Raw genomic sequence first — 21234 nt, 5'->3', positions numbered from 1 at the left:
TACTGCAAAATAAAAGATAAAAAATAAAAATTAAATCACATCAATGAAATCCAAGGACAAAACAAATACACTGAGTACATCATGCTCAGACATGTGAAAATAAAGAAAACTCAAACCAAATGGGCTGGAATAAAGAGGCAAACTGCAAATCATCTACTAGTGGGTGCGGCTCACAGTTCACTGTTTTGGGCAAGTTTTAAAATGGTGGAGAGCATGTGGCTTAAAATTACTTTTAGGAAATGTGTAACATGGCTTTTGGTGGCAAAGACTGAATGGGGGAAAGAGCAGTGTAGCTCAGAGAGAAGTAAATGATTTGGGTCTCTAAGTCTTGGCAGGTATCTGGTTATAAAAACACATGCTATAATTTAGGTCCTGAACCCTTGCCTCAGGTTACTTTGAGAAGTTGGAGTGTTCTCTCTGTGTCTGAGTGAGTGTCCTCCAGTTGCTCTGATTTCCTACCACAATACAAAATGATAATATTAATATTAATAATAAGAAGAAGAATGTGGAGGGCGGCATGGTGGCGCAGCAGGTAGTATCGCAGTCACACAGCTCCAGCATCTTGGGGCTGGGGTTGTGGGTTGAAGCCCCGCTCCGGGTGACTGACTGTGAGGAGTTTGGTGTGTTATCCCTGTGTCGGCATGGGTTTCTTCTGGGTGCTCCGGTTTCCTCCCATGGTCCAAAAAAAACACATGTTGGTAGGTGGATTGCTGACTCAAATGTATCCATAGGTGTGAGGTGTGTCCAGGGTGTGTTCCCTCCTTGAACGTAGTAATTCTGGGTAATCTCCAGACCCACCGCAACCCTGAACTGGGCAAGCAGTTCCAAACAATGAATGAATGAAAGAATAATAAGGAGGTAGGTTGATTAAATGTACAAACTTGTCTATAGGGCTGAGTGATTGTGTGAGAGTGTAGTGGACTGGCACCAGCCCAAGTCATTATTATGGCATGCTAAGTCATAAAAATCTAAGCCATACTTTGAGGTACTAGAAATGATCTCATAATTATGACTTTCAATGTGACTTCTGTTTATAAGTGAGGGAAATGGGCTTCCGTAGCCAGGTGCTAAGCAATGACGAAAATACTTCTGATTACTGGGTGAGTCGTGTAGTCTTACAATTTTCTCATGATCAGATTATTTTTAAAATCTGATTTACTAAAATTAGAGTGCTTGTAAAACCCTCACTGCAGCCTAATGGGATGTAACAGGAAAAGACATAACAGACTGGAACATGGAATAGAAGGGAATAGGACAAGGGTCTGTTGCATCAAACAAAGAAGAATGAGATTAACATTACACAGAAGAGATCTGAGTTGTGACCTGGAAAAGATCTTTTCCTGCAGCTTACAATGTTTATGGAGAAATAAAAAAGAACCGGTCCAACAGCATTCTTGATTTAGAAACTGCCCAATAGTATTCCAGGCCCTACCCATTCCATGGCTATCCTTCCCTGAAACCAAACAAGCCATGTTATAACAAAGGCCATTAAGCAGGAAATCTGACTGCAGTTTGAACATAATTCTTGTGCAGTTTCCAGATACACTTATTACATTCAGAGTTTATAACTCTGATTATTGAGGCTGTCAAATTATTAAAATAATTCATTCAATTAACGGTATGTGCCTTATTTGCTTAAGACTGAGCACTACATGATCAAATATACACAACAGAGCCAACATTTTGTGGACACCTGCTCATCCCAGTATTTCTCATGAAATGAAGTGTACTACCAGGGAAGTTATGCCATGTATACAGTCTAAAACCTGTATATTAACTTCTTAATTATTAGTTTATAAGCAGTTTAAATGCTTGTTACCAAAATAAATAATCTATTTTAGATTGAAACTACTGAACAATACAGTACGTTAGTGTATGCATGCCCCTTAGACCCTGCTGTAAAGTCATAAGTGTGTTAAGGTAAATGGTGGATAATTCTCTATAGTGTGAGAGAGATGCTAAGTGGTGTGTGTTTTTGTTGGTTGCTACTCAGCTGGTGTAGGACACCGGTGCAACTGTATGAATGTGTATGTTTTCAGGGTTATGGACAAACATGTACAAGGGAGGGATTCCAGGAAGGTCGTATTTCAGTGTGATGCAGGAAACTGGAGCCAGTAAGACAACCTGCCCTGGTGGCCTGCTGCCCTGGTGACAGAAGTGTTTTGGAGCCCAGGAAGACACATAGATCACATACACACACATGTGCATATGAATATACACATAGAAAATAATAATTATTATTATTTGTGAATTCAACTACACCCTCTGTAGATTTCTACATACTCTGCATAATCTCCACAGAAAAGCATGAAATGAAAAACAACAGCAAAACATAAGCCTAAACTCAACATGCATATTTCCAAGTAAAGGATGGAAGAGTGTAAATCCCCACAGCATTAAGCTGTAGAACAGTGTAAACATGTCTAGTGTAACAGATTCACATTCGGTACCCTTGAAATCATTTGAGATCTGGAGCTAATCGTCCAGCTTTTGTATCTGACCACTTTAAGGCTCTCATGACCGAATGCCATCAAACATCTAGTGTAAGACTGTGTGCACTGAAAATTGTCCACTACGTTTTCGGCCACTACTACAAAATGGCGGAACCCCAAAGTAGTGCACTATATATAGTGAATAGGTTTTGGACAGCTCAGGGCCTGTGGCTACCTGATTTGTGCGACCACATGTGCAGACCTTCACGCATTCTGCTTATAGCAGCAGAGAGATTGTTTTCCAAAGCTGAGGGGAGCTTTATCTTGATGAATGAGTAACTTTAAACATACATAAAAATGATTGACTTTCCTTACAATCCAGTAAAGTTTTAAACATATAGGTATCCCTGTAAATATGCTGAGGTAGTCTTCTGTTTAAAAAAACATGAGGAATGTTGGACACGCATGCCTTTCAACCAAACAGAGCAGTGTCTGTTTTCAATTATCTTTGAAGACGAAATTAATAAAATATCAGAGCTAGCAACAAGTGTACACAAGTATGAAGTTCTGTGCATGCTCTGACCAAATCTGGCAGCAGCCGAAATCTGGACAAGGCCTTCCTAAGCATGCCACAGGAAGTGAGAGGAAGCGCTATTAGAAGACTATTTGAGAGTAGCTTTCCATTAACTCACATTCATTTCTGGACATCTTTGAACCAATAATGAATGTATTTCCACGCTGTTTCTGATTACGACACAACCCAGGTTCTCTTCTGCAGAGAATGGACTTTTTGTCATTTGATCCACAAGCTTAATAAACTCTTCAAAGTTTAGAAGTTAATATTTTTCCACAAAAATGGTAAAGATGACTTGATAAAGCTGTGACCCAAAACACTGTGCTGTAATGTTTGAAGAAGAAGCTCTGAATTTTTGTAAGATTTTCATAGTCTTTGATTAAAAAAAACAAATCAGTGAAGAACCATTCATTCATTATCTGTAAGCACTTATTCAGTTCAGGGTCACGGTGGGTCCAGAGCCCACCTGGAATCATTGGGTGCAAGGCAGGAATACACCCTGGGGGGGGGCGCCAATCCTTCACAGGGCAACACACACACACACACATTCACACTTTTGAGTCACCAATCCACCTACCAAAGTGTGTTTTTGGACTGTGTGAGGAAACCGGAGCACCCGGAGGAAATCCATGCGGACACGGGGAGAACACACCTCACAGACAGTCACCTGGAGCAGGAATCAAACCCACAACCTCCAGGTCCCTGGAGCTGTGTGACTGCGACACTACCTGCTGCGCCACCGTGCCGCCCAAGTGAAGAAACAGATACATTTAAATGTTTAAAGGCCACGGCATGCCAGAGATTCATGTCATTATCCCAGTATTCATTGTACGAGGAGCCGATCTGGAATTGACACAGCTGATCACAGGCTTCCCCATTGAAAACAGCGGGATTACAGGGTCCAATTTATATATACTGTCAATGAAAAAGATACATAAGCCCCACCTGCTTCCCAGGTGTAGAGGTGGTTAGCCACAACCCCTGGTGTGAGTATGTACACTGCCCCTTTATTTGGTCTCAGAACTGCAGATTTATTAGTTATAGAAACAGGAAAATACCTATACATACATGTACATATTTGATTTGGATAGATACAGACCAAGAGCTAAGTAACAAAACAGAGTGCTATTATCTTGTGTCATCTTTTAAATACACATGACAGTCACTAAGAAACTCTAAACAATGGCAGAGTAATAGACTTCAGTCAAGGTAAACCTCACTAATCCAGCATGAGTGAAAACATGCGGTTCTTAAGACTGAGATGTATCTAAAACCTCTGGTAATTAAAGGCTCTGGTAAATGGCATTGTCTTTCAACTTAGTGACAATGTATTTTCTTTTTTTTTTTGATGACTGCCAGCCCTTGAATGTACTTCTGACCTGTTATGTGGAAGCTGTAATCTATATGAGCAAAAGTTTGAGGACAAATAGTTTGCTCATCTAATACGTCTTCTGAAATAAAGTGTTCTAAATTTGTAGGTTGTCCTCACTTCAGCAAGATAGGTACTAATTATGTTGGATGATAAAATCTGGCACTCCAGCCCATCTCAAATCACTACAGACATATTCTGTTCAAACTGCGCATGCTTTAATGAACATGAATGAACATAGAAACATCACACTTTTTTTAGCTACACTGCAAATATTTGCAGTTTTTTTTTGTTATGTTCCCATGAATGATTACAATTACTGTCATGCAGCAGTAGACTGCATTCTGCCACAATAGCAATACTCAGGGTCCTCTTGTTGACACTTTGCACTGAGGATGGTGGCCTTACATTCCACAATGTCTCATTTAAATTACTGCATTTTTATTGAGATTTTAACTTTACACTGATTCTCTTTTAGCTCATCCAGATGAGCACAGTCATGGCACCTGTGCCTTTGACTAGGCAGTGGCACATGCCTGAACACAGCAAACCTGAGCATATCTGCCAATGTAAACATATCAGTTTTACATTTAACGGTTCTTAGACTGTGGTGGAATGCCTTGTGGAATGTATTAACCTGACACCACACTCTGTGCCTGAGTGGGATGGGTGAGTGTTTAACACCAGCGGTGACTTAAAAGCAAAACAAAGCTCTTCTTTAAATTTGTAACCAATGTTGCTGTAGGTAATTAGAGCCAGCAGAGACAAAGAAGCTTTGTCAAGGTAATATAGTAGTGCTAGTGCATGTTTCTATGAGCAACAGGCTGTGTGTCTCTGAGTGTTTGTGTGTGTATGTGTGTGTGTGTGTGTGTGTGTGTGTGTGTGTGTATGTGTGTGTGTTATCACAAGACATGGGATTAATTCTAGAGTTATCATGCTAAGGTGTGTTTCTCCAAGAACCGGTAAAGCCAACATCTACCAGGAGCAAGGTGGAAGAAGGGCGTAGGAGGGCAAGAGAGGGAGGGAGTGAAAGAGCTGTTTTTATTATGTGTGTTTAAGTACAAGTTTAAATAGTTGCCCAGTTGACCAGGATGGGCAGTAGATGGACATGAATGAGACAAAAAATTTAATTAAATCTAAAATTTGAGTAAAAATCTTATGTGGCTCGTTACTAGTTACATTTACTCAAGCACATATACTTAAGTAAAATACAGAGAGATTTGTACCTTCCTTAGCAATTTCAAGTTGTAACTTGTACTCTTTGACTCAAGCACATTTGGAATTAATTAATTCCAATTGCTTGCTCGAAACTGGTCCAAAGTGTTTAAGAAGCCCTGATGTCTGTAAATGAGTAGGGTATATACGGGTTCCGTCCATGCTATACTCTCTCTGCTCATGGCACAGGCACCTGGAGGTTTTTTAGACAACAGACTACATTGAAAAGCATCACACCAAAACGAGGATTGCTCTATTCCTGCTTCATAGCTGGGCAATATCGACATATTTGTGCTGTTTTGGAAATGTTTTGGACAATTTGGAAATGTCTCCAAATTCGGCAGACATTGCGTTACTGGCAGTGCTGCAAAAACACCTTGAGTTACAAATGAGTTTCTGTAGTAACTCAAACAGTGAGTAAAGACTTACAGATAAGTTAAACTTACAAGAACTGCTGTTTGTGCTACATCCATCAGCAATCAGTAAACTCAGATGATCAGACAATTAAACACATTAATTGTGTGAGCTTCAAGAGAGTAAAAAAAAACCCTTCCAATCATTTCATTCAGACTAGATGATGGCCTCACTACCTCTCTACCTACCCACATGTGCATACCCTGCAGTCTGCACATGTACTCACTTTTGTGTATGTGGACTCCTTCACATGGCTTTATACATACATTGCTGAAAGTTGGCAAGCTAGGTGCATGAGTATAGCATAGACCATTGTACAAACTCTTACTTCAAACAAAGAGAGAAAAGAAAGGCAGAAGTAGAAAATGATGTTTTGCACTTCTCTCTTAGACTCCTCTAGCTGTAGTCAGGCAGTGCATGTTCATGTATTTTAGAAGGAGGTCTGGGATTTTTTTTAGTATTGAAAGACATGCTTTCAATATCTAGCCTACATTGGTTTCTAAAAAAAATTACCTACTCCAATCTTAAGGATGACTAATGTGAGAAAAAGAGTACGGTAATGCAGATTCTATATATGGCTCCTAACTTCTTAGTGCATGTTCACATTAATTTGGGAATCTGGAGCTCCTTTCAACATTCCAACTGTGAAACAAGACCACCTAGTCAGTTTATTGTGGGCTGCAAGTTAGTAAACATGAGATAAATCAAGACATTGTGATTTTGGGCTGCACTTAATATAGAGTGCATAGACTTTAGAATAGTCCCTGTTTAGACAGGGTGATAACTTTGCTGTGTTGTTTGATCCTTGTGTTTTTTTTTTTTATTATTATATTACAAATATATTACAGGTGTTTCAGTAAGACCCAAGAACGGTGTTAACTTGGTAATGCATTACCAAATAACAAAAAGCTGGATGGTTTACCAATGCATTTATTAGGAAGGTATTGAGTAGACCACTTTATTTTTTATTTAGCTTTGGCCTAATAAGAGGGCAGCCTTGGCCTAATGGTTAGAGGACTGGCTTGGTACCAGAAGGTTGACAGTTTGATCCCCAGGACTGACAGGAACATCCATGGCTGAAGTGCCCTTGAGCAAGGTACTGAACCTCCAAACACTCCCTGGGTGCTGGGGATGGCTGCCCACAGCAGTGTTCACAGCCCCTAGTTCACTAGTTTGTGTGTGTGTGTGTATGTATGTTAAATGCTGATTTCATTATCTTATTTCTGTGGTACATTGACAAATAATTGAATGAATGAATGAATTGCATTTTTTTCACACACAAAGTTAGACAAGTACCACATTGCAGCGAAATTACATAATTGTACATTATTGTTATTATTATAGTTTGAGGGTTCAAGTCCTGCTCTGGGTGACTGCCAGTAAGGAGTTTGGTGTGTTCTCCCTGTGTCTGCCTGGTTTTCTTTCCACAGTCAAAAACACACATTGGTAGGTGGATTGGCGACTCAAAAGTGCCCATAGGTGTGAGTCTGTATGTGAATGTGTGAGTGTGTGTCGCCCTGCAAAGGACTGGTGCCCCCTCTAGGGTGTGTTCCTGTCCTGTGCCCAGTGATTCAGAGTAGGCTCTGGACCCACCGCAACCCTGAACTTGATAAGCGTTTACAGCTAATGAATGAACACGATATTATCTAAAGGACTGAAATGCATGCGTGTAACGTTCATGGTGAGTGTAATCAGTTGGACACTTCCTGCTTTTCAGAAATTACCAATATCTCCTGACTTTTTATCTACTGCTGTCCTCCATACAACAGACTAGGGTTCTGTTCCTAGGTCAGGCAGGAACATTATGCTGTACCAACTCTAGCATGATTTTTGAATTTTTTAATTATACACAAGCATTGTGAATAATTGTGAATAAGAATATGCAGCATAAGCTTAAATATAAAACACCCTTTTTTAAAGGAGTTTCATATACACTTGATAATACATGTGCATTCTGAACTTGCCCTATGGCAGAATATATGGTTGTCTCAACTCACAGACACACCTTGACTTATCACACCATGCACAAATACACAGCTTTACCATTTGTTGTGCTAACATGCCATGTCAAGTTCTTTTCTCATCCAACCAGTCCATGTCCTTGGACAAATCCAACAGATCAGAAAAAAAAACTGCTGACAACAAAGGGGTGGAAACATGGACAATTGGAAAGTAGTGGAGGAGGAGGGGAACCCAACTTTAAAAAGAACCTCTGCTTGCCTGTTTGCTCATTTTCAGGTGAGCGATCCCAGGGTACGGCGTGAAGACGGGAAAAGAGACAAAGTTAACACACTTACACACAAACTTCTTGAAGGATTATGGCCTCCTCCGTGACTGGCAGTGGGCTGCCCAGCGGCTGTAACGTGTTCACCACTCTACCTGACATATTCTTCATACCGGAGTTTGTAAGTAAAAAAAACACATGTAGTTTTGGCCAGTAAACTCATCTTAATTGAGCTGCTGTAACTAATATTTCTCATTATGAAATTATGAGTAAAACATTGTATGACTATTCAAACAGTTTAGGCAAGTGTACTCATTTTATGCGAGTTGTTCTTATTCCAATGGAAGAAATTTTTGCTTGTTTGAAGCATTATTACTCTAAGAACAGTCCAAAAACTTGGAGGGTAGGTGAATTGGCTTCTGTCTAATAACTGTCCTGCTGTGTGAGTAAATGTGTATGTGCCCAGATATGTATTGGCACTCTGTCCTGGGTGAAATCCTAGTGCCTGATGCAGTCCTCCAGGTGGACGGTCGTTCCTGGTCGAGAGTACGCTGTGCGTGTTTGGCTGCCGCTTCTCACCAGTGTGTGTGTGTGTGTGTGTGGATGGAGTGTTCTGAGCGTTCTGAACAGTGTGGATTGTAAAGCGTCCTTGGGTATCTAGAAAGGCGCTTTATAAGTGTAACGATAGATAGATGGATAGAACAATCCACCAATGGAATAAAATATTAATCATTAATAAAAATGACTCAATACTGTTGAATAATAAACAAGAATATAATTACATTCACTCACTGAGGAAATATTACACTTGATAACTATGTTTATACATCCTACCTCCAACTGCTCCTTGTGCACTGTCGCTGGAAATCTTTTTATCCCCTTTAGCTGCTACATGACATTGGAAGAGGTTACATTATGTTAATGTACAGTTGCTTCAGAGCATTCCGTTTCTTGCTTACACTTCACCACATTATTATTTAGCAATAGTATATCATTGTTTTTGAAAGATAGTTTCCCATCTCCAGAAGATAGTTTCCCATCTCATTCTCAGCTATTCATTTAAAGGAAAAAAATCAAAGGAAAAAATCAAAGGAATATGGGACCTCTTCTACAGGTCCATTCATTATGAAAACCAAACGGTCATATGAATTTTAAATCATATGGAAAGAATGCAAATGGGCAAAATTGAAAGACAAGTTTTATTTTCCCCAAATAGCAACAATTTTAGAACCCAGTCTGTGGCTTAATAAGTGTTTTATTATGAATATTATATTATATTATATTATATTATATTATATTATATTATATTATATTATTATAAATTGTATTTATAAAAAAATTTGTTCAGTGTGATTTAGCTGATGAACAAAAGCATTTTTTTTGTTGCTCATATCTGGATCTGATTGCGATGTTTACACTGAAAACCTTATGTAAAAAACTGTACACTTAATATTTGTGAAAGGTGGAGATGTGTGTGGCAACTTCAGTACGTGCTAAGGCTATCGCCAGCCTTTCCATTGTTCCAGATTGTACACATCAGTCCATTGTGCTAAGGACCATAATGAAGTTGCTTGTCATGTGATATATTAAATATACGCCCTAAGACAGAAGCAAGCCTTTTATGTAGCGGTTTAAATTCATATCTAGCAGGCCATGACAATAGGTATAAATGTATATATTAATTAGAAAGCTACCTATTAATATATATATTAACTTTATCTTCTTTCAGGTATTTGGTGGGCTGGTATGGTGTCTCGTAGCTTCTACTCACGTCTTCACTCCAAATCCCCTAGGCTGGGTGATGTTTGTGTCTGTCTTCTGTTTTGTCTTCACCACTCTCTGGTTTTTCATCTTCATTGCCGGAGGGAACCAGAGCAGCATTTGGCCCGGCCTGGTAATTAAACTTACAATAATTTAAAAATACAGGAATCAACAGATGGTCAGTCCTTGTTGTAGCTGTAGGTACAAGATTTAGCTTATTTATATTTACCCTAATTCCAAAAACCCTGGGAAAATATGTAAAAAAAAAAAAAAAAATCAATGATTAAAGAATTCCATTTTGGTAAACTAGAACAAAGAAAAAATCTTGTTTCTAGTATATTTACACTAATTTATTCTGGATTTGAGTTCCAAAAACTCAAATGTTGTGAGATACCCAAAATGTCTTAAACAGGTGAAGTAAGGATGGTTGAGTATTAATGTAGCATCCAGGAAATGCCTTGTGCTTCATGAGCAAAGATAGTTCAAGGCATGTAAAACGTGGTAGCAAGTAAGCCAGTAGGAAATGCTCTGAGGATTGCTGTAATTTCAGGTATTCCACTTTCTATAGCAAATAATAAAACAGGTTCAATTAGTCTGTAGAACTGTGAGATTCAAGGTGCAATATTAAAAACAAGGCACAGTATAGCTGCAACATAAGAGAACTATGGCAAATTATTCAGCTTTCACCAAGAAAAATGTTATCTCCAGGTGCAAATGTTGATTGCGTTGATATAAGAATGATGAATAACAGTGGTAAGCATGCTCCTGTTACAACTTTGTTGAAATGTGTTGATGTTTCAAGTTTAAAATGAGCATATTCATTCAATCATCTTCTGTAACTGCGTCATCTGGGACAGGGTCAGGTATTTACAAAAAATAAAGTTAATAGGGAAAGTCTTTTATTGGCTTTTCACATACTGTCCCACCTCTATGAATAAAACATACAGTGACGAGGCCATCAAGGACATAAAGGTCAGAATATTGTTTTAATTACAATGAGGTATTAAGAGAATCTTAAGATGAAAGGTCAACTGCTACAAAGGATAACATCCCTCTGGGTGGACAAATGATCTAAATCAAGTAGTGTTTCCCAAATTGTGTACAATTTATACAGTTTAAGTCTTACACCAGATCTTTCTCTCTACTCTCTTTAGGATGCTGCATATCATTTCATCGCAATTGTCTTCTATCTGAGTTCGTCAGTTGTGTTGGCCTACTTCACCATCTCCTATAAAGCTCTATATGATTTACACCCTGATGTATTTCCCTTCAAGATCTATCAAGAGGATGTCGCGGCTGTGGTAAGAAACACTTTAATTTAATTTTACTGCACAACATTACATAAAAACGATGAAGTGGAACGTATGCAATGTGGCCAAATGTTTGTGGACAATTGCTCATCCAAAATTGTTCTTAAATGAATGATATTTATAGGTGGTTCATCCTTATTTGCCCACACTTGGTGCTGAATTTAGTGCTGAATTCATTGGCTATTACTGGTGTCTACAAACTATAGGACAATTAGAGTAAATATTGAAGATAAAAAAATCTGAACACAATGCTCAGTGAGTGATCAGGATCTAAAGTGTATACTGTAACTGTTAAACCTATAAAACCTTGTACCTATAAATTCAATATAAGTTGATATTGAAATTTTATTACAACAAAATGTAGACTGCAGTTGTTTTTTTAATTTTATGCAAAAAACACAATGAAAATGTGTTGGTGTGTTACTCAATTCAGTCTTTGTGTGTTGTGTCTAGGTCATGTCTTTTATAGCCACACTGCTTTACTTCATCCATGCCATCCTGTCTGCTCTCCGGTGGAAATCCTCTTGAAGAAGATAAAGTGGCAAAACAGTCAGCAAACCATGCCAAGTACAAGGAAGAAGATGTGTCAGCCATTTCTTCTTTGACAAATCCTACATGAAACCAACTCACAAATGAGCCCCAAAAAGACTCCACCTTAAAACCACACAAACCACCCAATAACCACATAGCAAAACCAGAAGTCAGTTATTAATCAATTCCATTGAACTGCAAATACATTGCATTTGATTATTTTGATTAACTTTTGTTCTCATTCTACATTTCTCCTGGCTCCCTGAATCTGTTGATGACAGTATGTGCTGTAGAAGGTGAAATACCTAACGTCCCTGTAGCCACTCAATGGGCTTAACTGTTGGATTATTCCCTGGGACATTTTTTTGGGCAATGCCTCGACTCATCCTCGATCATAAAGGAGTAGAAGATTCCTGGATGCTGTTCTTGTATCCAAGCATGGTTACATCCCCTAATGGTTTAAAATAAAAACAGCTCCTGTCTCAACTTTTTTGGAAAGTTTTGCAGGCTTAATTTTTATAACGAGTGTATATTTACAAAGATCATTGAAGCTGATGAGGTTAATGTCTTGTCTCTGTACAGTTTTTGTTTAAATATGTGTTAAAGTAGATTTGCAAATCACTGATTTCTGTTATAATTAACAGGTTACCTACTTTACCAACTTTATGGAAAGCAAAAGTGAGAATGAATGGTTGGAGAAGGCTCTTGAAACCCCTGGACCATTCAAACCGATATCTAATAGTCAGACTGGCTACTCTTTTTAACATTGACCTATTTTTCTTGTGTTTCCAAGTCTATAAAGTTCAAGGAGTCATTTTATTTTGTTGTTCTTCTTTTTCATTTTTTTTGGGCCCAGGCATTTCTTCTGATTTAAGACCTGTAAATATGCCCTGGCGTTTCATTTAAACTTAAACTAGATTTATAAATATATGTATTGGACTGAAACAAGTTATGTTATCTATGTTCGATCTGGAGTGACTACATAATGAATAAATATATTTTATATATTTGTTTGATCTAATTTGCACTGAATTTATTTTTAAAGGGGGTGAAGGTGGGTTTTCGTGTAAACTAGTTAAATTAAAAACAAAAGAAATTAAGGCTATTATAATGATTATTGTTATTGATAAATGAAAAAATTTTCACATAAGGCAAAGAACCAGACCTAATTTTGAGAATTTTAGACCTAATTCTATTTTGATTTTTAGTGTAATATATAATTCCACAAATTGACAATTATTAGTTAACTGGTAGTTCTGTTTACATGGTTGTTTACTGTTTACAGTCTCAATTTTTTAAAATAAAATGTATAATCAGCGTTGCAATGAGAATTTGTTTCATTTCTCCTTATCAGTAAACCTATACACAAAGAAAAGCAAGAGCCCAAACATCTAACTTTGTGGCACTCCACAAGAAATATCATTTGAATGATTTCCCAATGCAAATATAAATTCCATATTCATTAAATAAGACTCAAATCAATATAAAACTAAAATAAGTTTTCAAGTCAGTGATGTATGTAGTCAAGTATGTTCTGATCAACCTCATCAAAGGCTGCACTATTATCAAAAGAGATCTCAAAAGGCAGAGGTTGTGCATCAGCACAAAAATTAAGATTGGTCAGCCCTCTGAATCCCACAACACCCTGCTCTGGTCGGCATGGTCTCAGTTTTCATGCAGTTCTAGAGAGTGGCCACACACAGGACATGGTTATTGAGAGGGTGTGTCCAGCAAGAGAGAGAGCATGTAAGAGAGAGTGCTGGTTTTCCAGGTGCTCTGTCCCTCACTCCACATATACACTCACCTGCAGGTCCGTTAACCACACTCCAGAGCAGACATGGCAGCGGCGACGGCGCAGACAATGGGCAGCCTGCCCAGCGGCATTGGGATCTGTACCACTTTCCCAGACATCTTCTACATTCCCGAGCTGGTGAGAGAATGGACAGGAGATAACTTGTTTGAGGAATATATACTTGAGGAAAGGGATTATGTGGTAGTGGTGGGGTTCAATAGCCTGCCCAGGTAACCACACCAAGCTACACCACTAACCACATTTTGGCAAAACTCTGGACAAGAATCTAAATGTAGCATTAGACTTTAAAATTACATTCATCTATACTCTGTAGCTCTGTTATAAATGCATTCTGGGTGTTAGGGATTTTTTTTTGTGATTGGACAAAATTATTTCAGGTAAAATGTTCATTTGTCTTTATTTGAACATAGTTCAAAACTCTCTCATTTTCTCAAACATTTCTCTTTACCTAAGACTGCTATCCTTCCTCTGCTTCATAGTTTTTTCATCTTTGGTCTGTGGCAGATTGACCTTATGTCAGAGAATCATAGACATAACAAATTTACTTTTTAACTACACATATTGTAATTGCATGTTGCTTAATATAGTTATTTTTTCATTTTGTTTTTAAACCTTCCAGTGACAAGCTTCTTATAAAATTATTATACAATCAATAGATAAAAGTACTTATATATAAATCAACTATATACATTATGTAGTGAAAGGAAAAGTAGGGGACACTGCTATTATTACTGCTTTGTAACAGGTTCTGTTAATCTGGTATCATGTCAGTGTATTAAGCCTTCAAACCACATGCTTCGATTTGTGTAATAGCTTATATTATAATGTAGTTTCTCTGTAATAAGTACTGTAAACAACTAACAACTAATATTTAAGCAATGTAGATATGAAATTGGGGTCTATGTTACATGCTGTGTACATGTCAGTTTACTGAGCCACCAATGTGCAGGTTTCTTATTTATTTATTCATATGGCATTCTCACAGGATTTTTAATTCATAAATTAGTCTAGATTTGAACAATCCTTGGTAAATAATTAGAACATTATATATTGTAAAATATTGTTTTGAAAGTGTAGGTTAATTCATGTACTAAATATACATATAAATATATGTAGCTAAATATACACTCTATGGGTTTTTTTTTTTTGTTCTCTCTCAGCTCCAAACCCACATAAACCTAGCCATACAGAAGTGAACACCTGCTACAGTTGTGTTCTGACCTGGAATGAGTAAAACATTTTGTCCAGTATAAACACTGACTGTTCTAGGTTAAGAGCGGTGAGTTACGCATGGTTAGTCCAGGTGATCTGACCCCACTGGTCTCAGCCCATCGCCTCCACAGCAGTCACCTTTCACACACATGGCTTAATGAGATGAGTAAAGGGAGGCTGCAACAACAAAGTACACAGCTTACAAACACAGCTATTCAGGGTTTATTTTTTAATCTGAAATCTTTTAAGTACAACTTCTTAGAATAGGTCACCATGTGGGACGTTTTTTTCCACACTGCATTGTAAAAGTTTAAAAGAGGACTGTTGCTGTGTAAACGAGCATATCGTGGTTTTGTTGTTGCTGCAGACACCTGTATTTATTTTGCCGGACGTGTGCTCGGGGAAAGTATCAATGTCAGAGCATCTGATCTGCAAGGTGAAAGAAAGAGAGAGAGAGGGAGGGAGGGACTGAGAGAGTGAGAGAGAGAGAGAGAGAGAGAGAGAGAGAGAGTGTGAGAGAGAGAGGGAGAGAAAGAGAAAGAGAGGGAGGGACTGAGAGAGAGAAAGAGAGAGAGAGAGAGAGAGAGAGAGAGAGATGCATTAAAAAAAATAACTGGCAAAGGAACAGAAATATCTGCAAAAAAATACTGAAAGAGAGCAGCCACATTTGATTCTTATAGGAATTCACAACCAAAACATTCAGGCTGATTTGGTTGCCTTGGTGATGTTTAACTGAAGCATATATTATGCAATAAACCTACGTCTAAACAACCATAAAAAATAACTCCATTAAAGTCCATGAGACACAGACGGAATGCCATGGCGCTGGAGGGTTTTTGGGTTTTCTCTGGAAGGATGAATGGGCTCATGAAGGACTTAGAGATTGCTCATGAAGCTTTAACCAGGAGTTTTACAGAGCGGAAAACTAACAGCATCATGTAGGTGGACATGTGGGTTTGGGAATGTGCTCTACAGGCAATAAGAGTAAACACATTTACCAGCAGGGAAATGTGTTTGAGGAAATAAGGTACACTGAAGTTAGGAGGAAACAATATAGTTCAAGTGTAGTTATCAAAACTGAAATGTTACTATCTAGTGTAACACCTTTGTGAAAATATTACTAATGGAGACCAAATGAAGGACACAATATGTATTAGTACCCTTGATTCATGAACAGGAGTCTACAAACTATTGACTAAATATATTTTCAAGGTGGATTGGATAAATATGTATTCACTGCTCGTTAAAAGTTAGGGGACACTTTTGAAAAGTTTTTGAATAAAACACCTTGTTTCTCTTGACAAAGTTTACTGCTTCCTGCAGGTAAGAAAAATGACTGGACTCCTTTACAAATAAAGTTCAAATAAAATTTTGCTGAGAATGTTCCATTAAAAAAGGCAAGCAGTTGATAGTCTGTGTACATCTATAGCTTGAAGTGCTGAATTAAAATGGTGCATGTGTATGGGCAGGTGTTTGGTGGCCTGGTGTGGATCCTGGTGGCCTCTACTCACGTGAAGCCAGAGAATCCTCAGGGCTGGGTGATGTTTGTGTCTGTGTTCTGCTTCGTCATGACCTGCCTGTGGTTGTTCATCTTTGCCTGCGGGGGACACAAGAACAAAAGCGGCTGGGCAGCAGCGGTGTGTTAAAGACTCTCTCTAAAGTTTCTGTAATGATTACATGTTAAAACTAAATGTAAAAAAAAAATATTTTATATCAAACTTTAACATGTGGACCAGTGGGTAACCATTTTAAATCTATGGTGTAAAGAAGCAACTTAAAACAGTTTTGTTTGTTCTCTCAAACATTATGGGATTGTGTGTGTGTGTGTGTGTTTGTTGGCATCTAATTGAATGAATAATGGTGTATATGAACAGCAGAATAAATAGATTTATACAAATACATTCATGAAATTAATGCTGAAGACATGAAGTCATGAGTCGTGTATCTACACTCACTGTCCATTTTATCAGCTCCACTGATCATACAGGAACACTTCGTAGTTTTACAATTACAGATTGTAGAATGTTTCTCTGCATACTTTCTTATCCCCATTTCACCCTGCTCTTCAATGGTCAGGACCCCCCACAGGACCAATACATTGCAGGAATTATTTGGGTGGTGGATTGTTCTTAGCACTGACACATGGATATTGTATGAGTGGATCAGACACAGCAGTGCTTCTGAAATTTTTAAACACCTCCCACATTGGTCGATCTTGCAGATGTAAAGTCAGAGACGGTAGCTCATCTGTTCCTGGACATTTTGTGTTGGTCATTTTCTAGTCCCATCAGTGGACACGGGAATGTCGCCAACAGAACTCTTTTGGTTTGGTGGACTATTCTCAAGCCAGCGGTGATTCTGAGGGTTTTTAAAAACTCCAGCAGCCCTGCTGCATCTGATCTAGTCACACAATTAACACACCACCACCACATCAGTGTCACTGCAGTGCTGAGGATGGCTCATCACTCAAATAATTCCTGCTATATGTGGATAGAGAAACTGGAGGGCTAAAGTCTCTAATTGTAGAACCACGAAGTGCTCCTGTATGGTCAGTGGAGCTGCTAAGATGGACTGTGATTGTAGATGCAAGGTAGGTGTTCCAAATCCAGTGATTGTTAAGTGTGTATTTATATACTGATTTGGAAATTTTCTCTTCCACACTGCTGCCAAAAACAAATATTAGATATTTGGCAGCAAAGGTTTGTGGTAGTGTTTTTAACAATTAATGAATTTAGTGTTTAATTTAACTAGCACAGAAAATGTGCTTATTTGTACAACTGTATAATATTTGGAAAAGCTGGGTAGTTTATTGACTATGAGCAGAGTGGTTCATGTGTTGTTTCAAGTGAGTTTGAGTCAAATCAGAGGCTTGTGACTCGTGTAGATCAGTTGTTTGTGTCATTGGTTTGACTTCCAAGTCTTAGACTCAAGCCTTCATCTCTGCTAATGTGACAAAAAAGCATTGAAGTTCTACTCAGAGTAAGAGCAATTGTGCGTGTGTGTGTGTGTGTGTGTGTGTGCAGGACTTTGTTTATCACCTGGTGGCTGCAGTTTTCTACCTCAGTGCCTCTGTCCCCCTGGCCACAGTCACACTGGACATGAGGAACTCCACAATTGTCTCAGTAAATGACCGCTTCAGATTCTACCAAATCGATATCGCAGCAGTGGTAAGCATAAAAAAAACCCCACGTACATACACACACATAAATACAGATTTAGAAAGGGTTCTCTTTGTTTTTACACATAATCCACAGGAGATGAAGCAATAAATATGAACGGTTCAAATATTCATATAGTTTAAGCTATGATTATGTTTATAAATTAAAAATAAAAAAGTTCTGCAAATGTGATATCTAATATAGCTTTAAAAAAAACTTAATTATTTTCAGGGTTTCAAATTTATTGGGGAACAATATAAAGTTGCTAAATGTAAATATAATTTCTAGCTCAGTATTTTCAAAGCTATTGCTTCAATTGTGGTTAAGACGCAGACTGTGCCCTATACATTAACTGTATTAAATAATATGAAGATTTTTATGTTATCTTTTATCAAATAATCTTTAAAAATGAGTCGATGAATGTCACCTCCTGATCAGAACACTGGATTTCAGTTCAATTCAGATATTAACGTATAACATTTCTATTGGTTTTTATGTTCTTATGCAGAAATAATATATAAAAACAGATTAGGCTTCTCTACTGTTATGTATTAACCAATATTTAAGGCCATTAAGAAACATTAGCTTACTTTAGCTCCTGTATTCTGGCATAATGTTTGATTCATAGTTTTTTAATAATGTCTAATATAATCGAAAGGCAGAAATTGCTGTGTATTTGTTTGTTCAAATTACCGTTTTCAGCAATGGGCACAATACTAATGCTAGTTTTGACTCAGTGACACACTTGCAGTTAAGAAGTTGGAAGCAGTTAATCAAATTCTTTCTGAGATATACTCACAAGCCCATAACATCTGCTTTCTCTGTCATTGATTAACACAACCTCGTTTTTTTAAATGACTTCTGCTTTTTTTTAATATTTTTTATTATTGATTAAACCCATACAAATGATCTCTGTTCATCCAAGGTACATATTTGGAAGTAATTTACAAGAATAACATCCCATTATTCCTTTAAACTGGAGTAAACTTGTAGTTGGAATACATAAAATAATGCAATTAGTCCCCCTCCCTGCCTCCACTTACCTTTCTACCAGTCCCAGGCCTCAAGCTGATTTGATTGTTTCCTTAGGTTTAAGCTGTTTGTTTGTTTTTTTAAAAGGGGTCGTTTGTGACAAATACCAGCTAGATTTCATTTTAACCCAATTAAGTCAGTATCAGCGTGAAATGTCTATTAATTTTATCTGTGACTGATTAAACTTGCTGTGAACAGAGGTGATTAGAGAAACCTAAACTAGGTCCTTATAGGTCTTAAATGGTCCCATCATCCCGAAGTACCTGGGGTATGCAACCAGGAGAACTCTCATATGTGGGGCCAACATTTAACTCATGGACAAAAAACTCCATATGGGCCCCGCATGGGTGTGGCGGCTGAGTTAACCTTTAATATGTTTTCCATCTCCTCTTCACCATTCCCACCAATTGTTTTTCTTTGGTTGCAACAGAAGGAAAGTTTGACACCTTTTTTTTATTCATCCTTACTTCAAAATGTATTCCATTATCTAAGACATGCTTGTTGTTTGAAATGTGCTTGTTGATTAAATTTGCTTGCACATTATGTATACACTTTTGTTGTGAGCCAAAGAAGCAAAATGATCAAAATATTATCTACAACAGCGGCTCTGTTTTAGACCAAGCATCACCCATTATCAAACCAAAACCTCCAAGTACTACCTATGAGTCTTACCACAGAAACCCTGCTTCTTCCTCTGTTTCGGGGGCAGGTGGGGGCATAAGGCAAAGTCTTGCTTGAATTTTTACTTGAAATTTGCATCCTTAACAGGAAATGATTCTAAAATAATTAGTAATAATTATAGAGTTTTAAACTCAATTATACACTTATAAGAACATATAAAATTTAAAGGAAATATGCATCTTGAAAGAAATAAAAACAAAAACAGATTAAAAAAAAACAAAAAAAAAAAAAAACACAGCGCTTCGAGCAGGTGCCCACAGCAGAGGACATGCTGCCTCACTCTTCCTGTGCCATAACTACATTGTATGCATAGCCCATGTTGAACATAGCCACATTATGTAATGTACACATGAAACATGTATATATTTAGTTAGTAATAAATTCCATAGGTAAGCAGTAAACATTTTGAGTTCATCTGTCGTACCACCTCTTGCTGCTTCATGTACCAACAACTAGAGAACAACTGACCTACAATATAAGAACGTGTGAAAATCTTCATACATTTGATCATTGGTGGTTGAAACAGGGCTTTAAATAGAGGTAGTAAAAGAACTAAAGTGTCCAGTTTTGTAGCTCTCAAAGTGAACCCTCTCTGTCCTATGCTCACATAATCTGTTACCTTTGTGTTTTTGCAGGTTTTCTCCTACGTGGTTACTTTGCTGTACTTCATTCACTGCATATTGTCCGCCATCCGATGGAAAAACTTCTGAACACTGCAAGAGTGGAACTAAAAGAGTGGACAAATCACAGAAAAAACCCACTTTGAAACGCAAGAGAAAGGGCGAGCCAGAAAAAAAATACTAATTGTCATTATTGTGGGGTCACTTAACCTATTTTTTCCCTCACCCACCACTGCGCAGATTGGTAGCTATACTCTGTAGTTTGTAATTCCAATCAGTGATAAACTGTAGAACACAACCAGATTATTAGACTCTTCACCCTTTTCGATTTAGCCTTAATCTTGTATATTTTTTGAAAGTTAAACTTCTGAGGTTATTCTGTTTTTGTATTAAGGTTTTTGGTGAAAAAAAAAAAAATCATTTATACCTGAAACTTTTTTTTTTGTACATCTGAAGCATCACATACTAGGAGCCTGAGCAACACATTTTAATAAAAGCTGTGTAAAGAGGGTGTGTGCTTTTGTGTTTGTAGGCTTGTGTAACTAAAGTTCAGATGGAAGATTAACCCTCAGAAGGTGCCTATATCGGGCGATAAGGAGCTTGCTGTAATTTTATATGAATTACTTCTGATATGACTGAAAGAGGTGGAGACATTCTGTATTCCCAGCAAGAGATGTTTGACGATAAATAAAAAAAAAGTCATTTTGTAGCAAAAATAAAAACGGTACCTAAGGGTTAATTGTAGTTTATTTTCTGGGGCTGCAATATTTATTTTTTTGTTTAAGGGCAATTCAAGCCTAAAGCTAGCATTTAATGTTATTTGATTCCACAGCCTTACATTTGACAGCCTCTGCTCTTCTGAGAATGGTCTACACCGAATTTTGTAAT

The 21234-nt window shown here is 37.7% G+C and overlaps 2 protein-coding genes across 2 annotated transcripts; both read left to right on the top strand.

The window, feature by feature from the left end:
- The first annotated feature begins 8225 nt into the window (after positions 1–8225).
- Positions 8226–13072, top strand: LOC136707709 (myelin and lymphocyte protein-like). Its single transcript, XM_066681941.1, has 4 exons — positions 8226–8409; positions 9958–10122; positions 11144–11290; positions 11753–13072. The coding sequence occupies exons 1-4, from the start codon at positions 8323–8325 to the stop codon at positions 11825–11827; spliced, it is 474 nt and encodes a 157-aa protein (XP_066538038.1). The 5' UTR covers positions 8226–8322; the 3' UTR covers positions 11828–13072.
- A 550-nt stretch (positions 13073–13622) lies between these two features.
- Positions 13623–21063, top strand: malb (mal, T cell differentiation protein b). The gene is made up of 4 exons (XM_066681929.1): positions 13623–13760; positions 16325–16492; positions 17879–18022; positions 20362–21063. Exons 1-4 carry the CDS (start codon positions 13668–13670, stop codon positions 20434–20436), a joined length of 480 nt encoding a protein of 159 aa, XP_066538026.1. The 5' UTR covers positions 13623–13667; the 3' UTR covers positions 20437–21063.
- Positions 21064–21234: the final 171 nt, after the last annotated feature.

The sequence above is a fragment of the Hoplias malabaricus genome, chromosome 1 (assembly GCF_029633855.1).
Source record: "Hoplias malabaricus isolate fHopMal1 chromosome 1, fHopMal1.hap1, whole genome shotgun sequence".
NCBI classification, from domain to species: Eukaryota; Metazoa; Chordata; class Actinopteri; order Characiformes; family Erythrinidae; genus Hoplias; species Hoplias malabaricus.
Note: the sequence above shows the minus strand (reverse complement) of the source record. Positions and strands in the feature narration are given on the sequence as shown.

Excerpts from the sequence above, each read along its gene's own strand:
- malb (XM_066681929.1), top strand. The coding sequence starts at position 13,668 with ATGGCAGCGGCGACGGCGCAGACAATGGGCAGCCTGCCCAGCGGCATT. Across the intron at positions 13,761-16,324 it reads TCTTCTACATTCCCGAGCTG|GTGTTTGGTGGCCTGGTGTG; the intron begins GTGAGAGAATGG and ends GTGTATGGGCAG. Across the intron at positions 18,023-20,361 it reads AAATCGATATCGCAGCAGTG|GTTTTCTCCTACGTGGTTAC; the intron begins GTAAGCATAAAA and ends GTGTTTTTGCAG.
- LOC136707709 (XM_066681941.1), top strand. The coding sequence starts at position 8,323 with ATGGCCTCCTCCGTGACTGGCAGTGGGCTGCCCAGCGGCTGTAACGTG. Across the intron at positions 8,410-9,957 it reads TATTCTTCATACCGGAGTTT|GTATTTGGTGGGCTGGTATG; the intron begins GTAAGTAAAAAA and ends ATCTTCTTTCAG. Across the intron at positions 10,123-11,143 it reads GCAGCATTTGGCCCGGCCTG|GATGCTGCATATCATTTCAT; the intron begins GTAATTAAACTT and ends TACTCTCTTTAG.